General features: G+C 31.7%; 1 protein-coding gene across 2 annotated transcripts in view; it reads right to left on the bottom strand.

Moving 5' to 3' along the window:
- LOC143190510 (uncharacterized) overlaps positions 1-24,427 on the bottom strand; it is an 84,679-nt gene that overhangs the window by 39,608 nt on the left and 20,644 nt on the right. For both annotated transcript variants that reach the window (XM_076394837.1, XM_076394839.1), the window contains exons 4-5: positions 4,169-4,312; positions 3,953-4,102 (exon numbers count right to left, since the gene is read on the bottom strand). In XM_076394837.1, the coding sequence (XP_076250952.1) occupies positions 3,953-4,102; positions 4,169-4,312 (294 nt within the window). The remainder of the gene's footprint in view (positions 1-3,952; positions 4,103-4,168; positions 4,313-24,427) is intronic.

Genomic DNA, 24,427 nt, shown 5'->3' with positions numbered 1-24,427 from the left:
GCAATTATATCAATGATTTATATGTGATGAATATACCATAGGATTAAAATTTTAGCTAAGATCAACTACAATAAGCATTAATAGAAAATTTGTGGCGATCTAAAGATTGAGAAATAAATTGATGGTATTTAATTTTGAAATATTGATTGATTTACATGTCTACTACAGGTTATTGGTCTAACAGATTGAAAGACCTCCGATGACGTAAATAAGTGGATATATATCGAGAAGGGCATTGATCTTGAAAACCCGTGGGAAAGGTGAATCTCGAGGTATCAATAGTATTTATGGGCGTATAGATTTATCGAGGCAAGGAAATCATCATCGAATAAGTCTTTCCCTCTCTAGAAATAATTACTAATCTGGTTGCGAGAAGTAGAGTTAAGCCAGCCTCTTTTCTCAATACAATGGGTTATAAAATGCGATGTATCCGTCTAACTAGATATAGTCTTTACATAAATCACACCGTCTTTAGACATCAGTCTTCACACACTAGCCTTTATACAAATCACACGAGTCACCACACATATTTTGTCACTAATTATTTAAACCAATCTTTGTAATTTACATTTAATTATAAATAAAGTTGATTTTAGTTTGCCAGTGTTTCTCCCATAATCTAGAGGGACAAGCAATACCATCGCGCAAGTTTCCATTATTTTTTGAATCAACTTATTCATATTTGGTTAAAAAAACATTTTCATTCTTAGGGTCTCGTTTGGTTATAGAATTTATAATAGTAACTTTCAATGTTACCAAAGTGTCCTGATTCGTCAAATTTCGATAATATCGAGTATGTAGTTAAAATACAACAAAATTTAAAGAAAGTTGCGGAAAGAAAACAATATATTATTATAAGTCAGATTCTGAGCCAAAACACGTTCACCAAGCCTCTGGGCTAACGGTTTAATCAAATCGTGCGTCTCATTTCAACAAGCCCACTAGCACGATCCTCTATATATATATCGTTATTGTTAAGAATCGCGTAAACAATAAGTTCCTAGCTTCATTGCATATCCATCTGCGGGTAAATGTAGATTTCCGGTAATCGAAAAATTGCAGAAATCCTTTCAAGCTCTACGTCAAAACAACCAAAGCAATTATACATGTTCTAACTGGAAATCTGAATAATTCACCTTACAATGCGAGACCTTATTTACATTGCCGTTTCAACCGAATCGAAAAAACCGCGTTGGTGTTACCTAATCTTGGTGCGCTGGTCAGTCATGGGCGGGAAAAACCCGCACACACGCACGACGAAAACCGCGAGCGACGGCCGACGACGCCGTGACGACATGGAAAGAGAAGAAACGGGCATGGCTCGCGGTTTCGTAATGGACCTGCTCGAGTAGCCGTCGCCTATACCAAAACCGCGGGTTTTCCCGTAGTACTACGAAGATCGGCCGAAAATAGACGGCCATTCGGAAGTAGTTCGTCCAGGTGCAGTACGTTCCATTGTTATTTGGCGAAATGGATTATGCAAATATGTTAATAATAATTATCGGGTAAAACCCCAGTATCGGTCAGTTCGGTGAATTATTCGACAACTGTATCAACGCTTCTAATATTGTCGCTAATATGGTTCTAACATTTTATGATGGTGGAATTCCTTGTATTGTTTATCATTTAGTAGATCTTCTTAAAAATAAAATATAGCTGTATTTGCTACATTTAGGCAAATCATTGAAAACATTTCAGATATTTTTCTGAGTACAATTCTACCACCTATCTGAAGTTTATCTTCTTGGTACATATTTCGAATTAAAATTAGCTTAACTTAAACATGGAAGAATTATGTTGATTTTAAATAATACAGCCATAGAACAGCGGTGCTTTGTGATAAGATTTGTATTACTGATCATTGCTATTTGATTTTTCATAATATTGTCGATAAATGTTCAAAAAGATGAATGTTGACACTGACGAATGAATGCAGGTACTGGCCAATTTTCACTGGACACAGACTTACATTATTGGACATTTAAGTTGTTCTAACTCTTTCAAGTGAATTTGAATGTCTCACCGCGGCTATGCCTTCCTACATTCAAAAACTGGACACAATACACAAGAGCATGTAGATATGCCAAGACGCTATGGGTCCGTCCTAACGTTAGGATTAACTTATCGATTAAAAGCCTCACCAAAAATCAACTTAGCTAATATTCAGAATTTTAATAGACTTGTAAGAAGTAAATAAAACTAATACCCAAACATAGTACCCATTAGAATAAAGAATCTATCCATCTACACCAGCATAAAAATACGTCGCTTAAAGATAATATACGAATTAATTGAACGAACGATAGTGATTTCTGTTGGTGATACTTTGGAGGAGTGTCGTAATTCAGGAAACCCGGAAAACTTGACGCCTTTTCTGAAAATTATTGTTTTCTACATAGGAATATAATATGTTTATTTATAACGCTTTATTGAAGTAAAATACTGATTTATTGATCTGCATTGTTTTAAAAGTATGTGTATTCGTTGTGTTACATTTTATTTGTTCACATTATTTGATAGTATTATCGACCTTTTAATATTTTATGAGATATTGTTTTGTTCCTGTTAGTTTTGTGCTTTTTTGTGCCAATCTCTTGTATCCATAGAAATCAATAGTCAGATATATACCACATAACATCAATTGGGCAGAAGCTGTAATTTTACTTAAATAAATAATTCATATGGGAATATATATAATGATGGTGGATTGGTTTGAATTTGATTATTTGTCATTTGGCCACAAATGTTGAAGTATACTGGAATCGAGAATAATGAAAGAGTATATTATCTGGCGGAGAAAGGAGAGGATTTACCTTATCGGAAAACTTCCTTTTCTGGGGCGTAGATTTGAAATCTTTGCTGTTCTATTCTCTAGGCAACTGAATTAGCTTGGGAGGGACCCAATGGAGAACAATAAACTATGGGAGGTGAAGAGATAGTTCCCTACCAGGGCGTTAATGCTGTTGACTCAAGAATTTCTAATGAAGAGTGAGCCTTCGCCGTCATGCAATGAATGTGGATTATCACTGACCATTAGGCATGCATTGATTGAGTGTCGCTGTTCAACTTGAGATGAACAATAGGACTGTGACTAACACCAAATGCATTTTTGCTTGTTATTAGTTTATATTTATGTTTATTATTTTTATCTTATACGATTTGTATATATATAACCGCCCTCAGTACTAATTATTTCTTACAAGTAGTACAGGATCAATTTTTTCTTAGGTCAGTTATATACCCGAAAATTATTTCTGTAATCTTCACTGAAGCTAAATTGGCACAACGATTCCCTAGTGCATCATCAAAGTCTTTTTCAAAGTTGCAATTTAATTAATAAAGAAATATAATCAATGTGATTATAAACTGGGATATCGAATTTTAGATGTTAGTAGGGGCGGCAAAATTTGAATGGCGATAGATATGTGAATCCGTACGTAAAAGTGCGCTTGACTGTTAAACCTACGAGTTGATCATTTTTATATCATATTACCAGTTACCGCACAATCTAAATATAAAATATAAACCTTCCCGCAGAACAACCTGTACATGAAAGAAAAAGGAAATGTTTATATTTCGGCAGTAAAGCTACAATATCAACAATTTTAAACAAAATATAAAGGCGTTGGCGCACTGGTCAACGCAATAGGGCGGTCATCCTACTGTTGCGATATAGTCGCGGGTTCGAATTCTGTTGGGGTATAGATGTACTTTATGTTTGTACTTGTAATTGTAAATGCCTTTATAGGCAAAAGTGGAAAATCTAACAAGGAATAACCATAAGGTAAGACCGGGTGTCTTCTGGGTCCCTAAGTTAATAGATAAACCCTCGTTGGTAAAAAGGAGATTAATATATTAAAAAAAAAACGATAAAAGATATAAATATAAAATGTAGATATAGAATGACATAGTTTATTTAAAATCATACTCAAACCTATTTTAAATCTCCTACCTCGTCATCCAGTAATTTCTTCTCGTTTTTCATTTTAGCAACGGCATCTCGACACTTGAGAGTTTGATCGCTCAGAAAGTTGTTTTCGGATTTCATCATTTTCACCTCGTTCTGTAACACCTCAACTGTTATCTGCTGATTTTGATTTTCCTAAACCCCAAAACAAGCCTTTTTCTGTATCGATTATCAGTTACCTCTTATACCGTGAGAATATACCTCGTTCAGCTGGGCGTTTTCCGCTTCCAAAAGCTCGACGGCCTTCTTGAGAGCCTGACATTCCGTTACAGACTCTTCACGCTTCCGACCTTCAAAATTCCGCAGTTCGCTTAGGACGTCTATTTGCATTTGCAGTTGATTGACCTGAAAATGTACGAGTTTCGCACTGAGCACATTACTATTTCAATCATGTATTTAATTGAACATGAAAATCTCAACTTTTTACGTTAAATAATGTAGAAAAGCATAAAATTTACATAAAAGTACTTTCACAGAAGATTATACAAATATTACTGTATTAAGCCGTACAAAAGAGGTCCAAGAAGTATACTCGATTTTATATGTACAAAATACATTTAAACATACATGACAAAATATTATTACCGAATTTAAAAATTTGAAAATTTTTAATCGAAACGTAGAACTTGACAAAACTGATAAGGTGATCAAGAAACTTACTTAAAACTAATCAAATAATTTTCCTTTGGTTAGATGTAGTAGATTTTTGCTTGAATTTATTACAAAATGCTGTAATTAATTTCTTGGACTGATATTTCATTTTAGATGTAAACTGATTCATTTATGAGAATAATTCAATAGAAACTCGGCTTCGATAATGCGATCCTTTCCGGAACCGTGCTGCAAAAATTACGTTTCAGACCGTGTGGGGGTAATTATGGTACCTCACTGTAACACTTTGATAACTTATGTAAATTACGCATGGCTTTTTGCACAGTTTTAAAATTAAACTTTACTTAACGTTAAATGATTATTTCCGCTTAAATCATCATTTTTGCAGTCAGAACATAAAAAGATTTTAGTTTTGTCTCGGTGGATATTGAAAATGGGGGGTTTTATATGTACTGCACGATATTTTAGTATTTCTATCCCGTGATATGGCACAAAAGCTGAATGCTGAATCTCTTTAGCAGGATTTTGAAATAAATCTATTGCAGTTGTTACAGTTTTATGAAAATCATTGCTATTTTGTTTCCTGTTTAGAAATTTTGAGAGTGCAAGGTTTTGTGCCAAGTTTAAAAAAATTGTTATCTGCTTCGGTCAGTGTATTTCCAATTAGGAAAATATTTAGTATATATATATATATATATATATATATATATATATGATATCCACCATGATCTATGTTTTGGTCTAACAAGTCTTGCAATTATTCATCTACGAATCAGAGTCTTTGTCATTGACATAAAAAGCGACTAGTTCAATATTACTAAATTGATAACTGATATTTTGTGTAAAGAAATGTCAGAACCATGGAATTTAATAGTTGTTTATATTGATGTTTCCCATTTTCACCAATAACTATTGTTGATTAAAATATCATCTAATATGTTTTCATGAAAATTGATCTTTTTGTGATACATTTATCAAGTTTTAGTTCCCTTGGTTCAAGTGTTTTAGTTTTACTTCGATCAGTGTATTTCCAATTAGGAAAATATTTAGTATATATATATGATATAGGCCACCATGATATATGTTTTGGTCTAACAAGTCTTGCAATTATTTATCTACGAATCAGAGTCTTTGCCATTGACATAAAAAGCGACCACTCTAAAATCCCTGAAACCAAAATCAACCGTAAATAATAAAAGCATTTAATGGGCTTTAACATTAGATCTATTGAAATAAAACAACAGAAATTAATATGATTGACGTATGTAAACTATCGACTAGTTCAATATTACTAAATTGATAACTGATATTTTATGTAAAGAAATGTCAGAACCATGGAATTTAATAGTTGTTTATATTGATGTTTCCCATTTTCACCAATAACTATCGTTGATTAAAATATCATCTAATATGTTTTCATGAAAATTAATCTTTTTGTAATACATTTATCAAGTTTTAGTTCCCTTCATTTGAAGCGATTTGGACTAAGATTTTAGAAGCGGATCTAAAAGTATCATCAATATATATAAAAGTATCAGCGAGACATACTTCAATCACTTGTTGTAAGATCAGATGTTTCCTACTGTGTTATTTCAGCTTCGACTGTAAAAATATTTTAGTAGATTGGTGTTAGTGAAAAACATTATATTCCCAGATTTTTAAAAATATTTCCGTTTTTTTTTAATTCATGTAAGCTCATTTAAATCACGTGAGCGTTGTTGTTTTTTACTCTTAAGTTTTTATCCAAATGGTAATTTATTATATTTCAATCAACATTTTAATTATATGATTTATTATTTTTTTGTTTATTGATAACTAAATTATTATGGAATCAAATATGGCAGTATCCTTTATATATGCTGTATCAATTAATATTATTACATAATAAAATAAAATAATAAAAAGAAATAAATAACAATATTAGCAAGAAAAAACTGATACATTTCTGGATCCTGGTATGTATTCACAGAGTGTTCTTCCTGTGTGTGTTCTTTCTTCCATAATACATTGATAAGTGCAGCAGTTTCATAAGTAAGAAGTGGAGAAGGAAAAAGGTAATGAGACAAGGAACCGAAAGTTGAAAATAATAAAAATGAAATTAGGGAGTATATGTATAATAAGGAACAATAAATATGATATTGTATTTTCCCTCAGTCAGAATTGCGTTAAAACATATTTTAGACTGAGACTATATTTTTTTCTTAACTTGACGGCTGAGTTTGTAAATTAATTTTAATTTAAAAAAGAAGAAAAAAAGTAAATTTTAAGTAGAATTCTCACTGCATAAGAAAATCGAATATCTATAACAAAAACATTTGTGGTCTAGATAATAATCGATATAAAATATATTTTTGAAACATGCTGGATTGAATCATTGATAATCTGTTTGAATCATGTAGTGTGCTGATAAACAACGCTTTTAAATTGCTCTAAAATTATTTAAATTGCATAAAAATTCGCTCTGGTTGATGAGAAAAATATATTATCAAAAAAAGAGATACATTCCAGTCCTAATTCGATAAAGGTTGAGAAGTCGCGTGGTAATGAAGAAATAGTAATTTTTCATTCATCTTTTAAATTTCAAAGAATCATCAAGAATTTTTCTATGAAATTCAATGCACCCCATAAATTACATGTTTGAAGTGTTTCTTTTGCTCTTTTGTACTTTAAATGTTGTGACGTAAGTCAAGTTATCAAGATCATTTAAGCCACTGGATATCAAATCAGAATCAGATTGAGCGCAGTCATATCACAAATTTCCATAAAAATCCTAACTGGCCATCTTCTAGTTGAACGAATACATGAATATTCTCTATATCTCACGATGATACATGCATCGTACTTGTAGGATTACGATATGCTACAGGCCGTGCGGGGAAACCAAGGTACCCTTCATAATTAGATTCAGTTTTTCGTCGCAAATTCCAACTAAATTCAATTTTTTGTTTAAAAATGGGCTTAGTAATATATTTTCTAGGATAATCTGGAAGGAAAAAGATATCAAAAAAGTATTTTCAAAGTTATTAAAAAGAATCCGCGGTACCTAAAATACCTCGCTCGGCCACGGAAAGGTTAAACATCACTACACATTGATTTTCAACATCTTTACATCTTTACCAAAGGGTTGATTCAATATTTAAAAACGAAGCATTCATCTTGCACATTGCACCAGAATGCACTCGCCAAACAATTAAATGTAAGTAATGTGCGTAAGTTAGAACCTTTATTAACATCCGACTTGATTAATAGATACACAGAATAGTTTTTAGAATAACATAGGATGGCAATTAATTACAATAAGTACTAGTTCATAAGTTGATAGGAGACCATTGAAGCGATTTTCTACATATCATTTTTTAATATAAATCCCATTAAAACTTGTTGTCGATAGGGCAGGTTGTGGAATGCTAAGAGAATAATTTAAAAATCCATTTAGTAATACATTTGTTTATACAAATATACAGTTAATATTAGTGTTGGGAACTATTGACTGGAATTGACTATCGACTGTTTAGTAATTGACTTAATTTTACTATCGACTGTTTCAGTTGTATTTTTAGTTACTATTTTTGGTTCTAGGTTCATTCGACGGATTTTTAACGTTATGGCTCTGTCGTCCTGGCCGCGACCTTGACAAAAATGTACCCAATTTATGCTTACATTGATTTATATGTAATATATGTAGTTTTATGATTTTATTGATAGTTTACTTGTAAATAACATATATTGTGTATTAATATTATAGCATTTTTGTACAATATTTTTCAAGATTCTTAATGTAATAGGGTAAAAAGGTTGAAATTAGGTTCTCGGGAAGATTGTGTACTTCTCAATCAATTAGATCCTTTTGATGTCGTAGGGCCAAATTTTACCACCATCCAAAATGTCAATTTTGCCACCGAAGTCTGTGAGGGCCCTAGGAGGAGTTCACCTTAGAGTTCTCATTAGAGAGATATCACAGTGTAACAGTATTCAAGTTTCTGAGCCACAAAGAAGAATTGGTAAAATAAGTGTTGAAAAGAGGCGGATATTAGTCTTGACTGTAACATTTTATTTCTTCCGTATATATTCTTTTGTAATATATTCTCTGCAGCTTGACCGCTTCGATTACTTATTCTCCTGTATTACTGATCTCAAGTACGTGAACTCCTTACTGGCTCTAACTGGATCCCGTTAAGATTTAAAGTAGCAGGAGATCCGTTAATTGTCAATGCTTTGCTCGTATATTTTTTTATTTTCAAGCCATATATTATGAAGAATGCTAGAAACTTCATATCTGTTTCACGAATATAGCGCTATTATCAGCGACTGTCAGATCGGTTAAGGAATTTAACAATATATTATTTTAAACACATTTTGTTTATTAACGAAACGACCACAAAAAAGCCACACATCTGATATACCACTAAAGGAATATTACCATAGCTACGTTTGCTGATGATGCTGCGAGTCTTGCTGTCCAAGACAGTAGCGAAGAAACCATGCACGAGCATTACAACAGGTAAGTGAAAACATAAATAATTGGACCCAAATGTGCCCAAGGAGGTATGAGGAAAGACTCCAGTCTCATATCAGTATCAAGATATCACAATTCTTGGATAATATCAGAACAGGATATAGATTAAAAAATACAGCATAGTGAGGTGCATTTAATAGAAAACAGTAGTATTAACACCTAAATATTATTGCACCAGAGACTAAGATAGGGCCGATGGGTATTCCTAGATTTATACCTAGATTTAAGTTATTGCAAGGACGAATTGTAGGTTAGTAGGCAAGGAATAGTAATAAATGAATAATAACAAAAAATAACACGAAACTCTTGTTAATACCAATTGGCATTCCTTTGACATTAAGTACATTTTAATTCCAATAAAACCTTACAATATTAACTACTACAATATTGTCATTGCGTACAGACAAAAAAGAACAGTTTCCGTGATGTATTGCAAATGGCGTTTAAAATTGGACCTACTATTATATAATTCAAAATAGAAACTAATATAAAACTTATGCTCTGCATAGCTAGAATCAGAGAGAAATGATGAACTGCAGGTTGATAAATTCTGAATGAAGTCATCATTGCTGAAGTATCATGAAGTCTATTATGAACAGCTACAGAAAAAGTTACTAAAAGCTGAAAAACTATTCCTTTAGTATAATGGTCCATCAAATTCTGCTAGAAATAGTTTATGCATTGTCATGGACAAAATGCAAAGAAAAAATGTGAAAATAAGTACCCAATGTTAATGATTATTTGCCGCTAAAATAGCTACTAAATATACATAAATATACAAATAATATACTTCTAAACTTTTTTGTAATCCCATCATTTAAAGTTAGCATCATCGTCCAGACGTCGGGGACGCTTTTTTTACGCGTCGCGACGGCGAAATCGACAACGACGATGAGTGTATTATGCCATCATCCACCTATTTCGCATCTGAGCAAACTTCCTATGTTTTCATGTATCATTTCACCAATACTTATTTTCGGGACCTGTTAGTATTTATAGTTGGTGACAAACGAACTAACGGAGTTTTATAATAGATCCAATTATTTGGAAAGTGATTAGAAGTCACTGGAGTCAAATTTCTGATATACGGTTGTAGAGGTACGTTATATATAATCAAAGTAATTAGTTTTTATGTTTAATGGATGTCAATATACGATGATATAGTTACAAAATAACTAGTGTACGGCAATGGTACTTCAGCTTTAATAGTTCTGAGATCTGTCTTTTAACAAATTAGTTTAATAGTTTAAATTAGTTTTAAAGAATTTTTTATAATTTGAAGCTTTGTTGTAAAAAATCAGTACAATGGATTTTATTCAAAGTATTGTTGTTAAAGTATAGTATTTCTTCATTTGTTAAAAGGCTTGTGTGTAGTATAGTAATGAAATGTCACTAGCTTCTAGGGATTTTTAGTTATAAAAGTGTTGGTTAAGAGAAAAACCACGTTGTTGTTACATATCATTCATTTTTCCTTTATAGACTCTTCTAAGTATTGATAGGTGTATTAAATAAATATAGGTATTTGTTAAAGTAATCTCAGAATGTCAATTAATAACCTAAAATTTCAACAGGTTATGGACCTAGTTTCGTGTACAAAAAGAAAATAGATATATTTCTTTTAAGGTTATTAGTTTTATGACTAAATAGTGAAATGGATTTAATTAAGCACATTAATACGCTAAACAGTGAAGCAAAATGACCGATGTGGAAGCGTAAAATTCGAGATTTACTGGGTTACGACTCGAAGGACTCGAAGATGTCGCAACATACATTGCAAAATTGACAGGTTTATGAAATGAATTAAATAACGGACTTAAAGCCAAGAACGAAAATGATTACCTGATTTAATGTTAGTATGTAAATATTTTACAAACTTTGAAACTTTCAAATCAAGTTGGATGATGTTGTGAACTAGGAATGACATGAGGATATTCGAAGAGCTAAAAGAACAATATGTTTGAAAGATATTTTACAAAAGTCAATGATATAAAAGTTTAACAGAAAGCTTTAGTGGTAAAATCAAGTAAAGTAAACCAGAGTAAAACAATTAGAAATAAGTTTAAAGGCAAAAGTACTTGTAACTATTGCAAACAACTAGGCCATTGGATTAGACAATGTCAAAAGTTGATTGCTAATGGACGACCGTCTAAGGATGCAACTGAAGAAGGAAAAGGACAAGACAGTGGAGACAAATACAGTACTATTGGCGACATGTAATGAGATTTTTTCTGCACAAGTAGATGAAAACATTTGGTGGATTGACAATGGGGCTATGAAACATGTGAGAAACAGAATGGAAAATCATCTGTAGATGGTGCCACTCCTTACGAATTGTAGAATGGAAAGAAGCCGCGAACCAAACGTCTAAGGATCATTGGTTCAACATGTTATGCCCATATCCCTAGTCAAAAGCAAAAAAAAATGGATAGAAAAGCCATAAAAGGGCGCCTCATAGGATACGATGGTGATGAACGGTTTAGAATTTGGATTTTGAAAAAAACCAAAGCGTTATCTTGTCTAGATGTATGATTTGAAGAGAAACTTGGATATTGTAATGGACATTAAACTACCATTTCAAGAAGTGAAACCAGAAGAAGAAACTGTTCATGATGAATCACAAGATTGTAAGACAGACAGTGACGAGGAGAGCACCATTGAGGACAGTTTAAAGGAAGACTTTGATGAAGCTTCAAGCTTCATCAAAGAGGGACTAGGTGCCAGAAGCGTTGAAACCAGTATTCACATATTTAAATCGATTGAGCATGGTTGCCCTAAACTTCACACAGCCTTCCACATCTCTTCATCCGCATTCTTCTTCGAATTCATTCATCAATTCAACGCATTGAAACATTTTTTCGAAATTTCGTCTAAATGACACGTACTGAAAAGTGAAACCTGTCAGTTTAACATGAAGTTGGTAACAAATATACCCCATGCCATTAATACACACTAATATCATCTCTTGTAAATCCTTTATATGTATATTTAATTTTTTTTATAACATTTTACTTAGTACTTAGTACTGTAGCTTAGTACAATCTTAATTTACAATTAATTTATTACTACTTTTCCTATGTACTTGAATTAATTAACAAGCAATACGAGTGCGAGAAAATACATCATAATGTATTCCTCAATTTTAAAATTATAATTATTTATTAATTATTAACTTATAGCTATAGTTTACACTAATAATACACACTAAATGTTCACACAAGTTCGTATGGTTTTGTTCGTCTAACATCTCTCCTGACATCCTGCGCGCTGTCCAGCAGTTGTATTGCTTCCACGTTAGTATGATTTAGTAATCTTCTTTCGTGTTTCAAGGCGAAATCCTGCACAATTTAGCAAAACCATTTGATTTCCAAGTCATCGTGCAGTTCTTCATTGGTTACATAGCGATAGGCATTGGTAATCAATCGAAGAACCTTGTTTTGATAGCGCTGTATGATTAACTGATTTGAATTGTTAGTGCAACTCCATATTTGCACCCCATAGGTCCAAATTGGCTTTATAATTGTATTATAGATTAACCTCTTTGATTTTAGATCAGGTTGAGAGTATTTTCCGACTAACCAGTATAGTTGTTTTATTTTGGTTCTAATGTGTTTTGCTTTTTGTCTAACGTGATGCTTCCAATTTAATCTACCGTCAAGATGGATTCCAAGGTATTTTGCTGATTCTGTTTGAGGAATCGGGCATCCATTGAGTGATATAATTAAGTTTTTATTATTTCGCCTTAATGCAAAATTAACGTGGACAGATTTGGAGCTATTAAGTTGAATTTTCCAATCATTTGTTCATGTATATTTAATAATTTATATTTATACAGATCACATAGTATCAACTAAGGCGTATATGGTGATAAATTTGATTGTATTAGTGCACAAGAAAAGTTGGAGAACAAATTCACAGACACAAAGTACAATGGTTTGGATTTATTTGTTCAATGACTGATATATATTAAGGATTAAATATAGATTAAGGACCTAGAGAACTATCTATAATTGGGAGACTAATATTGTCCGAGGTCAGAATCTAAAGAGACATGATTATTTTAAGACATACATACTGCTGATAATATATCACCAAAAATGGCTCGAAGTAATTGGAGATGATAAAATTTGATAGCGTACGTAATAATTATACTTTCTTATCGATTATATTAGGAACAAATCGCATACATAACATGCACAACATAAGAACAAACCCTATCCACAAAACGAAGATAATAAACCAAAGGAAATGTTCAATATTGTTAAATGATGGTTTTAGTTTGAATAAATTAATGAAATATATTACATTGTTTCGTATCAGTAATTAAACTGCAGATAAAATTAATTTATTCGCCAGTTGTCGAACATCAAACAAATGATAAAAATTATGCGTTTATGCATTGTGTGAATAGGGTGCACTGATTAACTGCTCTGTACTATGATTAATCATTGCCCGTTATAACATTTCCATTAAAACCCAAAACTCTGAACATAAATTAAATTCATATTAGATGATTGCTTCTATTTTGATGATGTACTCGTAAAAATGCACTCGACATAATTTTTTACAGTTTTTTCCATCTTTCTGGCAACTTAGCCATATCATGTCGAAAGGACGATATTCGATCAGTGATTCAATGATCGATCCATATGCATACTTCTTTAATATATTGAAAATAGCTGGTCAACCAAGCCAAGCTGTTTTCTTCTGAACACGCTATGTCTGTTGAGTGCAGTGAGTGCGACAGGACTTCACATTCAAACTGCAACAGTGTATCACTTTGCACAGAGTTTTCTCATACCCAAATATTCGTGAATGATATGATGTACACGTTCAGTTAATATCTTTAGAGTGTGCTATTTCATTCAACTTCAATTTACGGTCATTCAAAATTATTTTGTGGATTTTTTAAATGTTTTCGTCGGTAACAACCTCTTTTGGGCGTCCACTGCGTTCACCGTCTTCGGTGCTCATTTCACCACGTCTAAACTTAGCATACCAATCCTTGATGGTTGATTTTCCTGGGGCAGTATCCGGAAACTCGACATCAAGCCAAGTTTTTGCTTCAACTGTATTTTTTCCCTTCAAAAAGCAATATTTTATCAACACGCGAAATTCCCTTTCATCCATTTTTTTTACAATAACAAAAGTTACTTCATTCAAAATGCTACAATTAGCAAACTAATGATCCGACAGCTGCCAAATTTATACAACCATCTTTTAAGGGTTAGGGCTAACTAAAAAAACATATGAATTGTAGTAGCGCCATCTATGTGCCAGGCCGGGGACTTTTCTATTTTCCTGTTATTTTACATATTTTTTTTTAGGCCGTTAGTTGTTTGATATTATCTTGTTTATATATAATTGCTTATTGATTACAACGATAGTGTGAATAATCTAGTACGTTCGATTTCGATCTGCGGCGCCTACCCATTGAGTCACTGGAGTCAGTCAGGCGCCCGTCTCTGGGTTACGGAGGGTAGTCGTGCCGCGGCCAACAAAACAACGAAGACATTCTACGTCGAGCGGCTAAGTGGAGGATTGCGTGGCCGCATAGGTGAGGCGACGGCGGCGTCGCGACGCACGGTCGACGCTGAGGTGAAAAATTAATGAGTTTACCCGACGACTTGTCTCCCCGCCGATGACCGTTGGCGCCAATTTAAAAATATTATTCCAGACCGTCAGGATTCCGTGGAAATTGCCAAGATTAATATTCTTTTTGTTACGAGCACTCCGTACAGTCGAATGTCTTCACATTATTTTGGATCGGTATCAATTTATCATTAATTTTATATACTAGCTCATTCAATAAGTTTACGGAAATAAAAAAACTGATTCGTTGTCGTAAAAATTAAACCATTTTTCGATATAATTTCATTAGTATTGTTCATGCAAAATAAGAGTGAACCCACGTCATCACGACGTCGAAGATATTGCTCATTATAGTGTGTAAATTCGTTTTAAAATCGGATAATATTTTTTCTTCTGATTTTATTCTAGTTATAAAGAGATACAATACTATCTCGTGTATCCAAAAATGTAAACGAATCAGCATAAAAAATTCGTCTGGTTGTAAAATGTCTTATAAACCGGAAAAAGTTGTTTTCGCGCTTTACTGGTTTTGATAAATTTTAAATAGTTGTGATTACTCTGTCAAAATTAAATGCCAATACCACTAAATAGTCTATGTTCGTTGGAACAAGAACAAGAGAATTGGACCTCTCTTGGCCAGTTACATGCTTAAAAAGGTATTGTAAAAGTATTGATAATATTAAATATTAAGTTGTTAGTTTTTTTTGGAAATATATTTAGCGTGTTGTAGCTGCAATGAATATTAATATGGACACTGTACCCGAAATCTCTCAAAAACTGAACAATAATATAATAGATCATTAAAGCATGTGTACAGTACATGCGAAGCAGGTGACAGAAAACTCAGGAATATGCAGCTATTAGAGAACTCAGCTGAAGGAGAACTATTTTAAATTGTCTCTCGATAAATATAAAGTAAATACTGGTAACTTATGTTTTTTTTAGAATTAAGTCTAAAAAATATACACCGTATACAATTAGATCAGATGGCATAAAAATATGATGATACACCTTGCTCCCTATGACTGCTGTTCATGCTATTAGTATGTTACAATGAAGAACACCTTGGGTTTCAATTAATTCCATCAGACGCACAGAAGAAGAAATTGACAAATGGTGGAATCGTTAGCTAGTGTTAGATATCTAGTAACTGACTTGAACTCCTGATGTGGGCTTATGGTCCAATGCTGACAATTTCCGAGACAGTGATAAGAGTGGTGGTAAGATGTATATTAATTAATATAGGATAACTATTAAAAACATATTATGTATAAGATATGTGTATAATTGTTCAGAATATACATATCATTTTACATATAATTAGATTAAATTAGAAAATATAGTGGAAATCAGTAAAATTTTGTAAAAATTGTACAAAGTCAGTAATATAATAAAATTAGGAGAAATATACTTATATATAATGACAACAAAGCGTGAGATAGAAATACAATAACTAGCCTATAAACTATTGTGACTGTATAGTTAACTGCAAAAGTAAATAAAAAATATATAATATTTGATAACATTATTTTTGTTTGATTATTTAATTTACATAAGAACTTTGTTATATGTCAAAAATTTTGATGACATGAGTTCATTACTATTTTGGGAGGATTATATAACTTTAATGCACTTAATTTAATAATTATTCAGTTGAATTTATTATAATTATTTTCAAGAAAGAATACATCTTCGTTTGGTGAAAGTCGTCTGCCACGCAAAATAGTATTGAGAAAGAAGGCAGGTTAGGTTTTTATGAAAAAGAGAAATAATTAAAGGACATCCAATTATTCGACACCCAATAACTTACAAGATTTTAAATAGTTATAAATAGGTACAAAAATAATTTTTCTCCAAAAGAATCATCAAGCAAAATTGCATTGTTAAACTATCTTTTTACATAATTTACATAATTTTTAGCAAATCAGAAAATTAGGACAACAAAAAGAATTTTTTTTTTCATTTCTTTAGTCAATTTTCGGTTAAAGAAAAGGCATATGAGAAAAAATAAAATTGTTAAGTTATTAGCTCTAATTTTTCTAATTTATAATAGATAAAAGTGTTTTTTGAGACAAATTATATTTAGATTGAGATCGCTGAGCTGCGATCTACATGCTTAACCATTTTTGTCTTCAAAAATAGATTCATGGCATTATGGAAAAGGGTTGTTTAGTTATTTTTCTTTCACACTGCTTATTTTCTACTTCCCACTCAAATATTTTGGGTAGCGTAGGAAATGGTAAACTATTTATATATAAAGTAAGTTGAATATCAGATGGAAGTTTAGTTAAACCATAGCCACGCCAAAAGCCATTGAACACATTATTTCACCACAAATACAATAAAAACTGTTTAAATATAAACAATCTCCGTAGTATGTTATAACTCATTTTCCTCTCAAAAAAGTAAATCTAGCTACTTTCTAAAACAAGCTATTGTGACAAACATCAACATTATAGTCATTGGTAATCTTCGAACAGACTTTTCAAACATTTATTGATAATTTAATAGTTAAAAGATGCACCAGAGTGGAAAAACAAATTTCTTAATTAAAAATATTATTTATTTTAAATGTGGACTAATCGCTGATTCTGATTTTTGAATATGTCGATTGACAATACTTCATAATTGACAATTTTGTTGTTTTGTAGTGTTCAAATAAGTGATAACCTAAAAGTTCATAAAAGGTTTTTACGAAAATGTGTTCAATTCAAACGAATAATTTACACTAGAAATCAATAATATTTTACAAACCAAGATACCGTCAAATACGGCATTATTTTAGTAGATCATATATTTAACATAAATATTAAAAACTATAAATTTGAATTATTTCTGGTTCATAATATTTTAACCAAACTTTATAGATACTAAAATCAATACTGCCGGCTTGGTGGCCCAGTGGTAAAGGCGATGGGACGGTCCTCCTACTGTTGCGATAGCCGAGGGTTAGAATCCTGCTCAGACATGGTCGTAAATTTATGTTTGTGAATGTTTAAAATTTGTGAATGTTCTAGGCAAGAGTGTAAAATCGGACTAGGAAAAATGATCCCAGTCACGCCAGTAACCAGGCTGGGTAAGACCGGATGTCTTCTGGGATGATTTCTAAAGTTGGTCACTCGCCAGTCGGTAGGCTTAATGCTGAGGACCGTCGTTCGGAGCCCATGCTAAACTTTAGGTCCGGTCCAGATAAACCCATAGTCAGTAAAAGGAGACTTAAATATATATATATATATATATATATATATATATAATCAATACTTGACTACTATATTTTTTATTCATATTCATAAATATATTAGAAAGTGTGTTAAATATCAAATATGATGTAAAATTTTATAGTCGATAATCTCGGCTTTCTTCGGAAAACTTAATAAATTATCCCGTTTGAGTGTGAATAAACAAACCACACAAATCCCAATTACATGTAATTGGTTAAAAAGGGGAAATATAATGTTTTGTGAATTAATTTTGAGAGATTCTTTTGAGAAACTTTTCCTCCTGCTCTCTCACAAAGTTCAGACCATTAACATTACTTATGATTCCTCTTAGATTTACCAATGAACTTAGAAGCTTCGCAGGTTAGAGACATTAATTACTCATAGAAATCATCTAGTTCGTGATTACCTTTTTATTATTGCTTGTCATAAATTTATAGATTCATCTTTATTGCACTTGAAGCTGCTAGGTTATAATGGTAGTTCTCTACAATGTATTGTCTTATTTCTCTTGGGAGCTATACTTAGAATAATTTATTACTAGTCTTTTTTTTATGGACTGGGTTATGGGACAATATGTTTCAAATATGTCGGTATATAATAATGTCGATCTAATTGTATCATCTACATACTTTGCTTTATCATCGTTCTTAATGATAACGAATGATATCAGATATTTTGTCTATTTATTGCAGTGTAAAAATGTAACTATTTTATTTTTAACCTGATGAAACCGCATAAATCCCTCTTATGTGGTAATACAGTGAATAGAGTAAATTCGTACTCTTATAATCTTTTAGTGTGGTATTAAATTAAATAAAATCTCGTTATATTAATTTTTATAAACCTAGATATTATATATTATGGCGTAGTTAACTGGAGGTCGGGCAAATTATCGCTGTTGAAGCTGTAAGGTCCCAAAAGGTATATTGAAGTTGTTCAAAGACCCATAGCCATAAAATATTACAATTAGGAAACATCCCCGATTAAAAATAAACCTTAGTCCGTGGATTTCGGGTACAAACATTACAATTTAGGGTGTAAGGCTTCCAAAGGCAGACTGACGTGAACCAACAGAGTTTACTGGAGTATTGGAGAGAAACTTTAGTTCATAGTGTACGGCGACTAAAGGCGAATTGCAGTAGTTCAGTTCAGTAGACTATTGTAATTTGGAGTCATCGAAACTAGAGAAACAGCACAGGGAAATGCGATTGAAAAAATGGTGCTATTCAAAAAATTATCAAAAGGAAGCCGGCGGATGAAGGTACAGGTCATACTAACAACTAATTTAACTATAATAGTAAGCTGTCCAAACGGGACAACAACTACGTACATTCCTTTGGTCGTTTCTTCAGGACGGAATTGTTAAATAACCGCGACTAATATGACACTGGATATTATAAGAAAACGTTTAGGTGTCTCGTTTATATTAAAATAGGAACGAACCGACGGTATTGTATATTCGATCGTTTTGGAACAACACATTTCCGTAAAATAAAGTAATTTCAGAAAAAAGCTTTTGTTTCTAACAACGATTTCAAAATTAATGATTAAATTCCGATACCTGAAATGAAGTAATAAAAATTATTCTTGGTGGATACAAGGAAACGGGTTTGTAAATTTATTTAAGTTACAAATGGCACAAATGCATTAAACATTGTTGGCTTTTCGTTTTAACTGCTCATACGTACAGCTCAATGAAGTGGCCGGATATCGTAACGAGTTATCGCTAAAGACAGACCGCAGAAATCCGAATTAAACGGAATTAGTTGAGTCTAACAACAAACGTGCATATGAGAGAATAAAGGACAGTAATCATACAACCTCAAACATATATTTTTTAATTCGTTTCCGCGAAATGTATATTCTATATCTCCAATTCATATTTAGATAGTATACTTATTCACAGGCATGATCATTTGTTGTCCAAGTTATCGATAAAATTGATTTATAGATATATTTATAAGATTATTTATATTTTTGGTCAATAATTCTTTTCGGATTCTGTTTGCAACATAATACTTAAATTAGTAGTCTTAGTAATAATGATGCTTCAACTAGTTTTCTTTTTCATTATGCTATTATAACTACAGCTATAAATGTTTTAAAATGATTGTTAAACGTCCCAAGAAAAACAGCTACGGCAAACAATGTTGGCAATAATTTAGCAATAACTCATTTTCTTAATCTAGTTTATCAACATCGATTGCACTTTTCAACAAAACAATATTTTAAAAATATTTCCTTCTCCTAATAAGTTAACTTCTAGTCATTTTAACGAATTAATCAAGTAGCTTAACAAATATGATGAATCAACTGTTTCCAGGCATTTATTTATCATCGAAAAGTGGAGGGAAAATAACACGAATTGATTGAAAATATCACTTTAAACCATTTAAACGTCGCGTTTTTCTTGTTTGCGAAGTAATAAAGAAGAGTTTTCTTTGCGGTCTTATGACTGGCTATAAAAAGTGTATCTATTAGAAAATACCAAAAGAAAACGGCATTAGAAAAAGTGTACCATTATGAGCTGCTTAAACGCAGTGAAACTGTTTCTGTATATCTCTACTTATACCATTTTAAAAAATGACGGTGTGTGACAAAAGTTTTGAATAATGCATTTTTAACAGGATCATTTATTGAAGTCTATAAAGAGCTAGTAATCACTGATCCAGCTAGATCTGAACTGTACGGTGGGCATCAAAGCCAATTGAAGGTTTTTACTACCGCCACCGTAAACGCCAGATTATCATGAAACTTTGATATGCCTTGTTTGAAAGTTAGACTTCTAGAGGAAGGCACAATATACCATAACTAACCAAGAAAATGAACAATGAATCAGCACAAGAAGAAGGATTTGAGAACGATTTATTCCCAGTAATGTTTACCCCATTGCATTCGAAAGTTTTTGAAAGTTTAGGGAGTTCTTTATTATTGCGATTAAGATTACTACTTGTGCACTATTGAATATATTCCACAAGTGTCGACAAAAACCTTGGCCATCCGATTCGTTCAAATCAAACAGGAAACATGGTAATTGTTGAAAATGTAATATTACTTAATTATCACTGTAATAACGACTAAATTCCAATAGAACACAAACTATTAAGAAACTGAATTGTGAATGTTATCGGACATTGGATTTCATATATATTGCAAAGATAATTAACTGATTATTATTCCGGTAAATAAACAAATAAAAAATGGAAAACCCCACCTACGTTGAAGTTAGCGTATACAACTAATAAGTGATGAAATTTAATATTGACGAAATGCAAATAAAATTGCAATTAATCAATTGAAATTTTGAAATAAATCTACAACAATTGCATAGTTTAAATTCTTAGCAATATATTTCACTACCCATTAGAATATTACACTAAACAATCGATCCACGTGGAATCAATAACATTTTCGATCAGAAAAGGAGCAGCTATTAAATGTTAGCCATTCAACTAATTCTCACAAGCTTTTGACCGGGTCTGGCACTTGGGATTAATATACAACATAATCAAATGCTCATGCAATATAAAACCAACACGTTCTATTAAAATCTTTACGATGTTAGCTAACTCACGCAACTTTACTTTTCGATCATTTAAAACAATCTTGTGGACTTTGTTTATGTTTTCTGTGTTACCGCCCCACTTGGATGTCCGTTTGAAGTCAGCAAACCAACGTTTTAATGTTGTTTCTCATTAAGCGGGGTTCCATTAGCTTGAACTGTATTTTTTCCCATCAAGAAGCAGTAAAGAAACAGTAACTTTTAACAGCTTCTTTTTTGAAGGTTAGTACCAACTGAAAAAGAAGTGGCTTACACTTTATAAATTTGTACCTTCATTAAGACTCGTTTCTATTATAACTTCAAATTTTATGGCTTCAACTCAAAATAAATAAAAATTTTAAATATTAAGGCAGTTTACTTTATGAGCTAATATAAATAAACAAATTTGATTTATAGCCTTAAACCACATTTGATGCACCAGAAATTTTTTAAATCCTACCACATATGTATGACGACAAACAAGGAAAACAATACCTTATATTGGCTTATTACGATAAGCTATTGAGAAATAATGAAACTTGATTATATCACGTAGATATAATTAAAATTTCAAGAAGGTGACACGAAAATAAATAAATGACAATGAATTAAGCCAATTAATCAATCGGTGATGAATCAAATGAACAAATACTGGCAAAATTAACAAGTACAAGTCACGTTATGAGCATGAATAACTACTATATAAAAAATTAATCGCATAATCGCAAATAGCCGTTAATCATACACAAATAAATCAGAAACGTATTAAAATTTATAGATTAAATGAATGGGAATCAAATGTGGGTATATGATAATTAAAAATAACGGATATTGAAGCAATTTGTATTCGCCTATTTATGTAGAGTAATCGCACATAACCCAAATAATATTATAGTTTTGGATCCTTACCAAAATATGTGTTTTAAATACATAATAACATACTTTCGCCAAGTTTTCTCAGTTATGAATTGATATATATGCATGGATCTTTTACATTTTTACATATTTGCAAATATAAAAACAAATATGGAATAAAGAGTTAATATCATAATTTAAATAGAACAATTTTTTGTTAATACAGGGTATTCATTGGGAATGTTACACTACATTATCATCTTCATTAATTTTCTGTTTTAATCGCCCATTCTGTTTTTTTTTTAAATTGACATTAATTAAGCAATTTTTAGGAAACAATTGGATTTCTATTTTGAATTTTGTGATAATTCAATTAATGCAAGTTTCAAGCAATACGTTTGATTTGATCTGCGGAAGAAGGCTATCAAATACTTGCAAATTGCAAATTGTGATGACATTGCCCCGTTATAACTTAATTGTCGTTTTTGGCTTTAACGTTTTAAAAGTAGAAATTTTGAAGTCAATAAGAGGAACAAGGAAATGAAATTAAGCAATTTTTAAGAAAAAATTGGATTTCTATTTTGAATTTTATGATAATTCAATTAATGCAAGTTTAAATCAAGAGAGAATATATTGAAGTCCTCTGTGAAGTGCCACCACTCATAGCTGTATGCTGTCTCCTTGATTGCATTTTTTATTAAATTATTAATACTAGCGCTAACGTTTACAGATATGAATTGAGGAATTTGAAAAAAAACCTCATATAAATACCAGTCCGAATATTTAAATATATATTTTGGATTATTACTAGTACTGTCAGTCTGAATTAATATCGGAAGATGATGACTGCCACATGAATCTCCTATAATTGACCATTGTATTGATAAAGGGGGCAGACTGAAAGATCGATAGACGAGAGTTTTTCAGGAGCCAAAGATATATGTGTTGGTGACACAGTATTCGGTAAATGAATCGTATCTACTCTTATCAAGTAGATCCCCAAAGTGTATATTTTAACTCCTCCAATTTTGGAAAGAAGCCATTTAGATTCCATTGAATAGTAGTGGGTGAAGGAATCATTACTGTTGTTATTATTATTGATATTGAACCGGTTCTATTGCTGTTTCTGTATCTGAAATCATTTCTGTCCCGTCTTCTGGAAGGTGGAGGGACTATGGGAAAATTAGCTAACATAAGAGTGTTTGTAATATATGATTTTAATGATGCTAAGGATGTAGGAAGAAAGATAAAGGAATAATTACTAACTACTCCTAAAGGAGTAAATGTATATGGGAGTGCCGAATGGAAATAACTGTATATAACAACAACAAATAATGCTGCTTTCATTTTGCTTGAAAATATGAGGATTTTTCCGACACCTTGGATTTCTAATTAAGAACTTAGAATTAAAATTAGAAATCTGAGCCCCTTAAGGAGACAATATACATTTGATCAGGTTCAAATATACTATCCAAAAATGCTACATAATTGAAAGTTTGTAGTCAGTTATGAGAAATTGCTATAAATCATTATGGATGCATTTGAATCGACCGTTGAAATAACAAGAACAGTTATTATTAAATTCTTACATATATTTTGATACTATCAGCGATATCTATTAGTGAAAATGTGAAGGATCAGTATAAAACAGCTGTTCAACAACACAACGTATTAATTTTGATGGCTTTGATATTTCTCTATATACAACAATAAATTTATAGCGATGCTGCTGGATGTAGCAAGAAATAAACTATAAAAAATATAAAAACTATGGAAAATATGATGTATCCCAATGCTAGGTTGTGGTTTTAAGGATTGACATCTGATGCTTTTGATATCAATGACAAATAACGGCCTAGAAGTCCAAAAAAGTTCGAATCAGGATTTATTGGTGCAAAACCCAGCTCAAACTCTCAAATAACTTTCAGACAGTTAAGCAGCCAATTAATCAACACCCAATTGATACCGAAGCGGATTTTCTAGACAGTATAAGTATATATAGTTGCTCAAACCAACTGAAGCTCTTACTGCAGATGTTTACCGACGTTTGTTGAACACATTTGACTATGTTTTGTCGTAAAACAGAAAATTCAGTATCACCACGTTAGCAGAAAGATGGAATATTT

Source organism: Rhynchophorus ferrugineus, unplaced genomic scaffold (genome assembly GCF_030347505.1).
Source record: "Rhynchophorus ferrugineus isolate W39M unplaced genomic scaffold, kcgeb_rfMv2 rfM2, whole genome shotgun sequence".
NCBI classification, from domain to species: domain Eukaryota; kingdom Metazoa; phylum Arthropoda; class Insecta; order Coleoptera; family Curculionidae; genus Rhynchophorus; species Rhynchophorus ferrugineus.
Note: the sequence above shows the minus strand (reverse complement) of the source record. Positions and strands in the feature narration are given on the sequence as shown.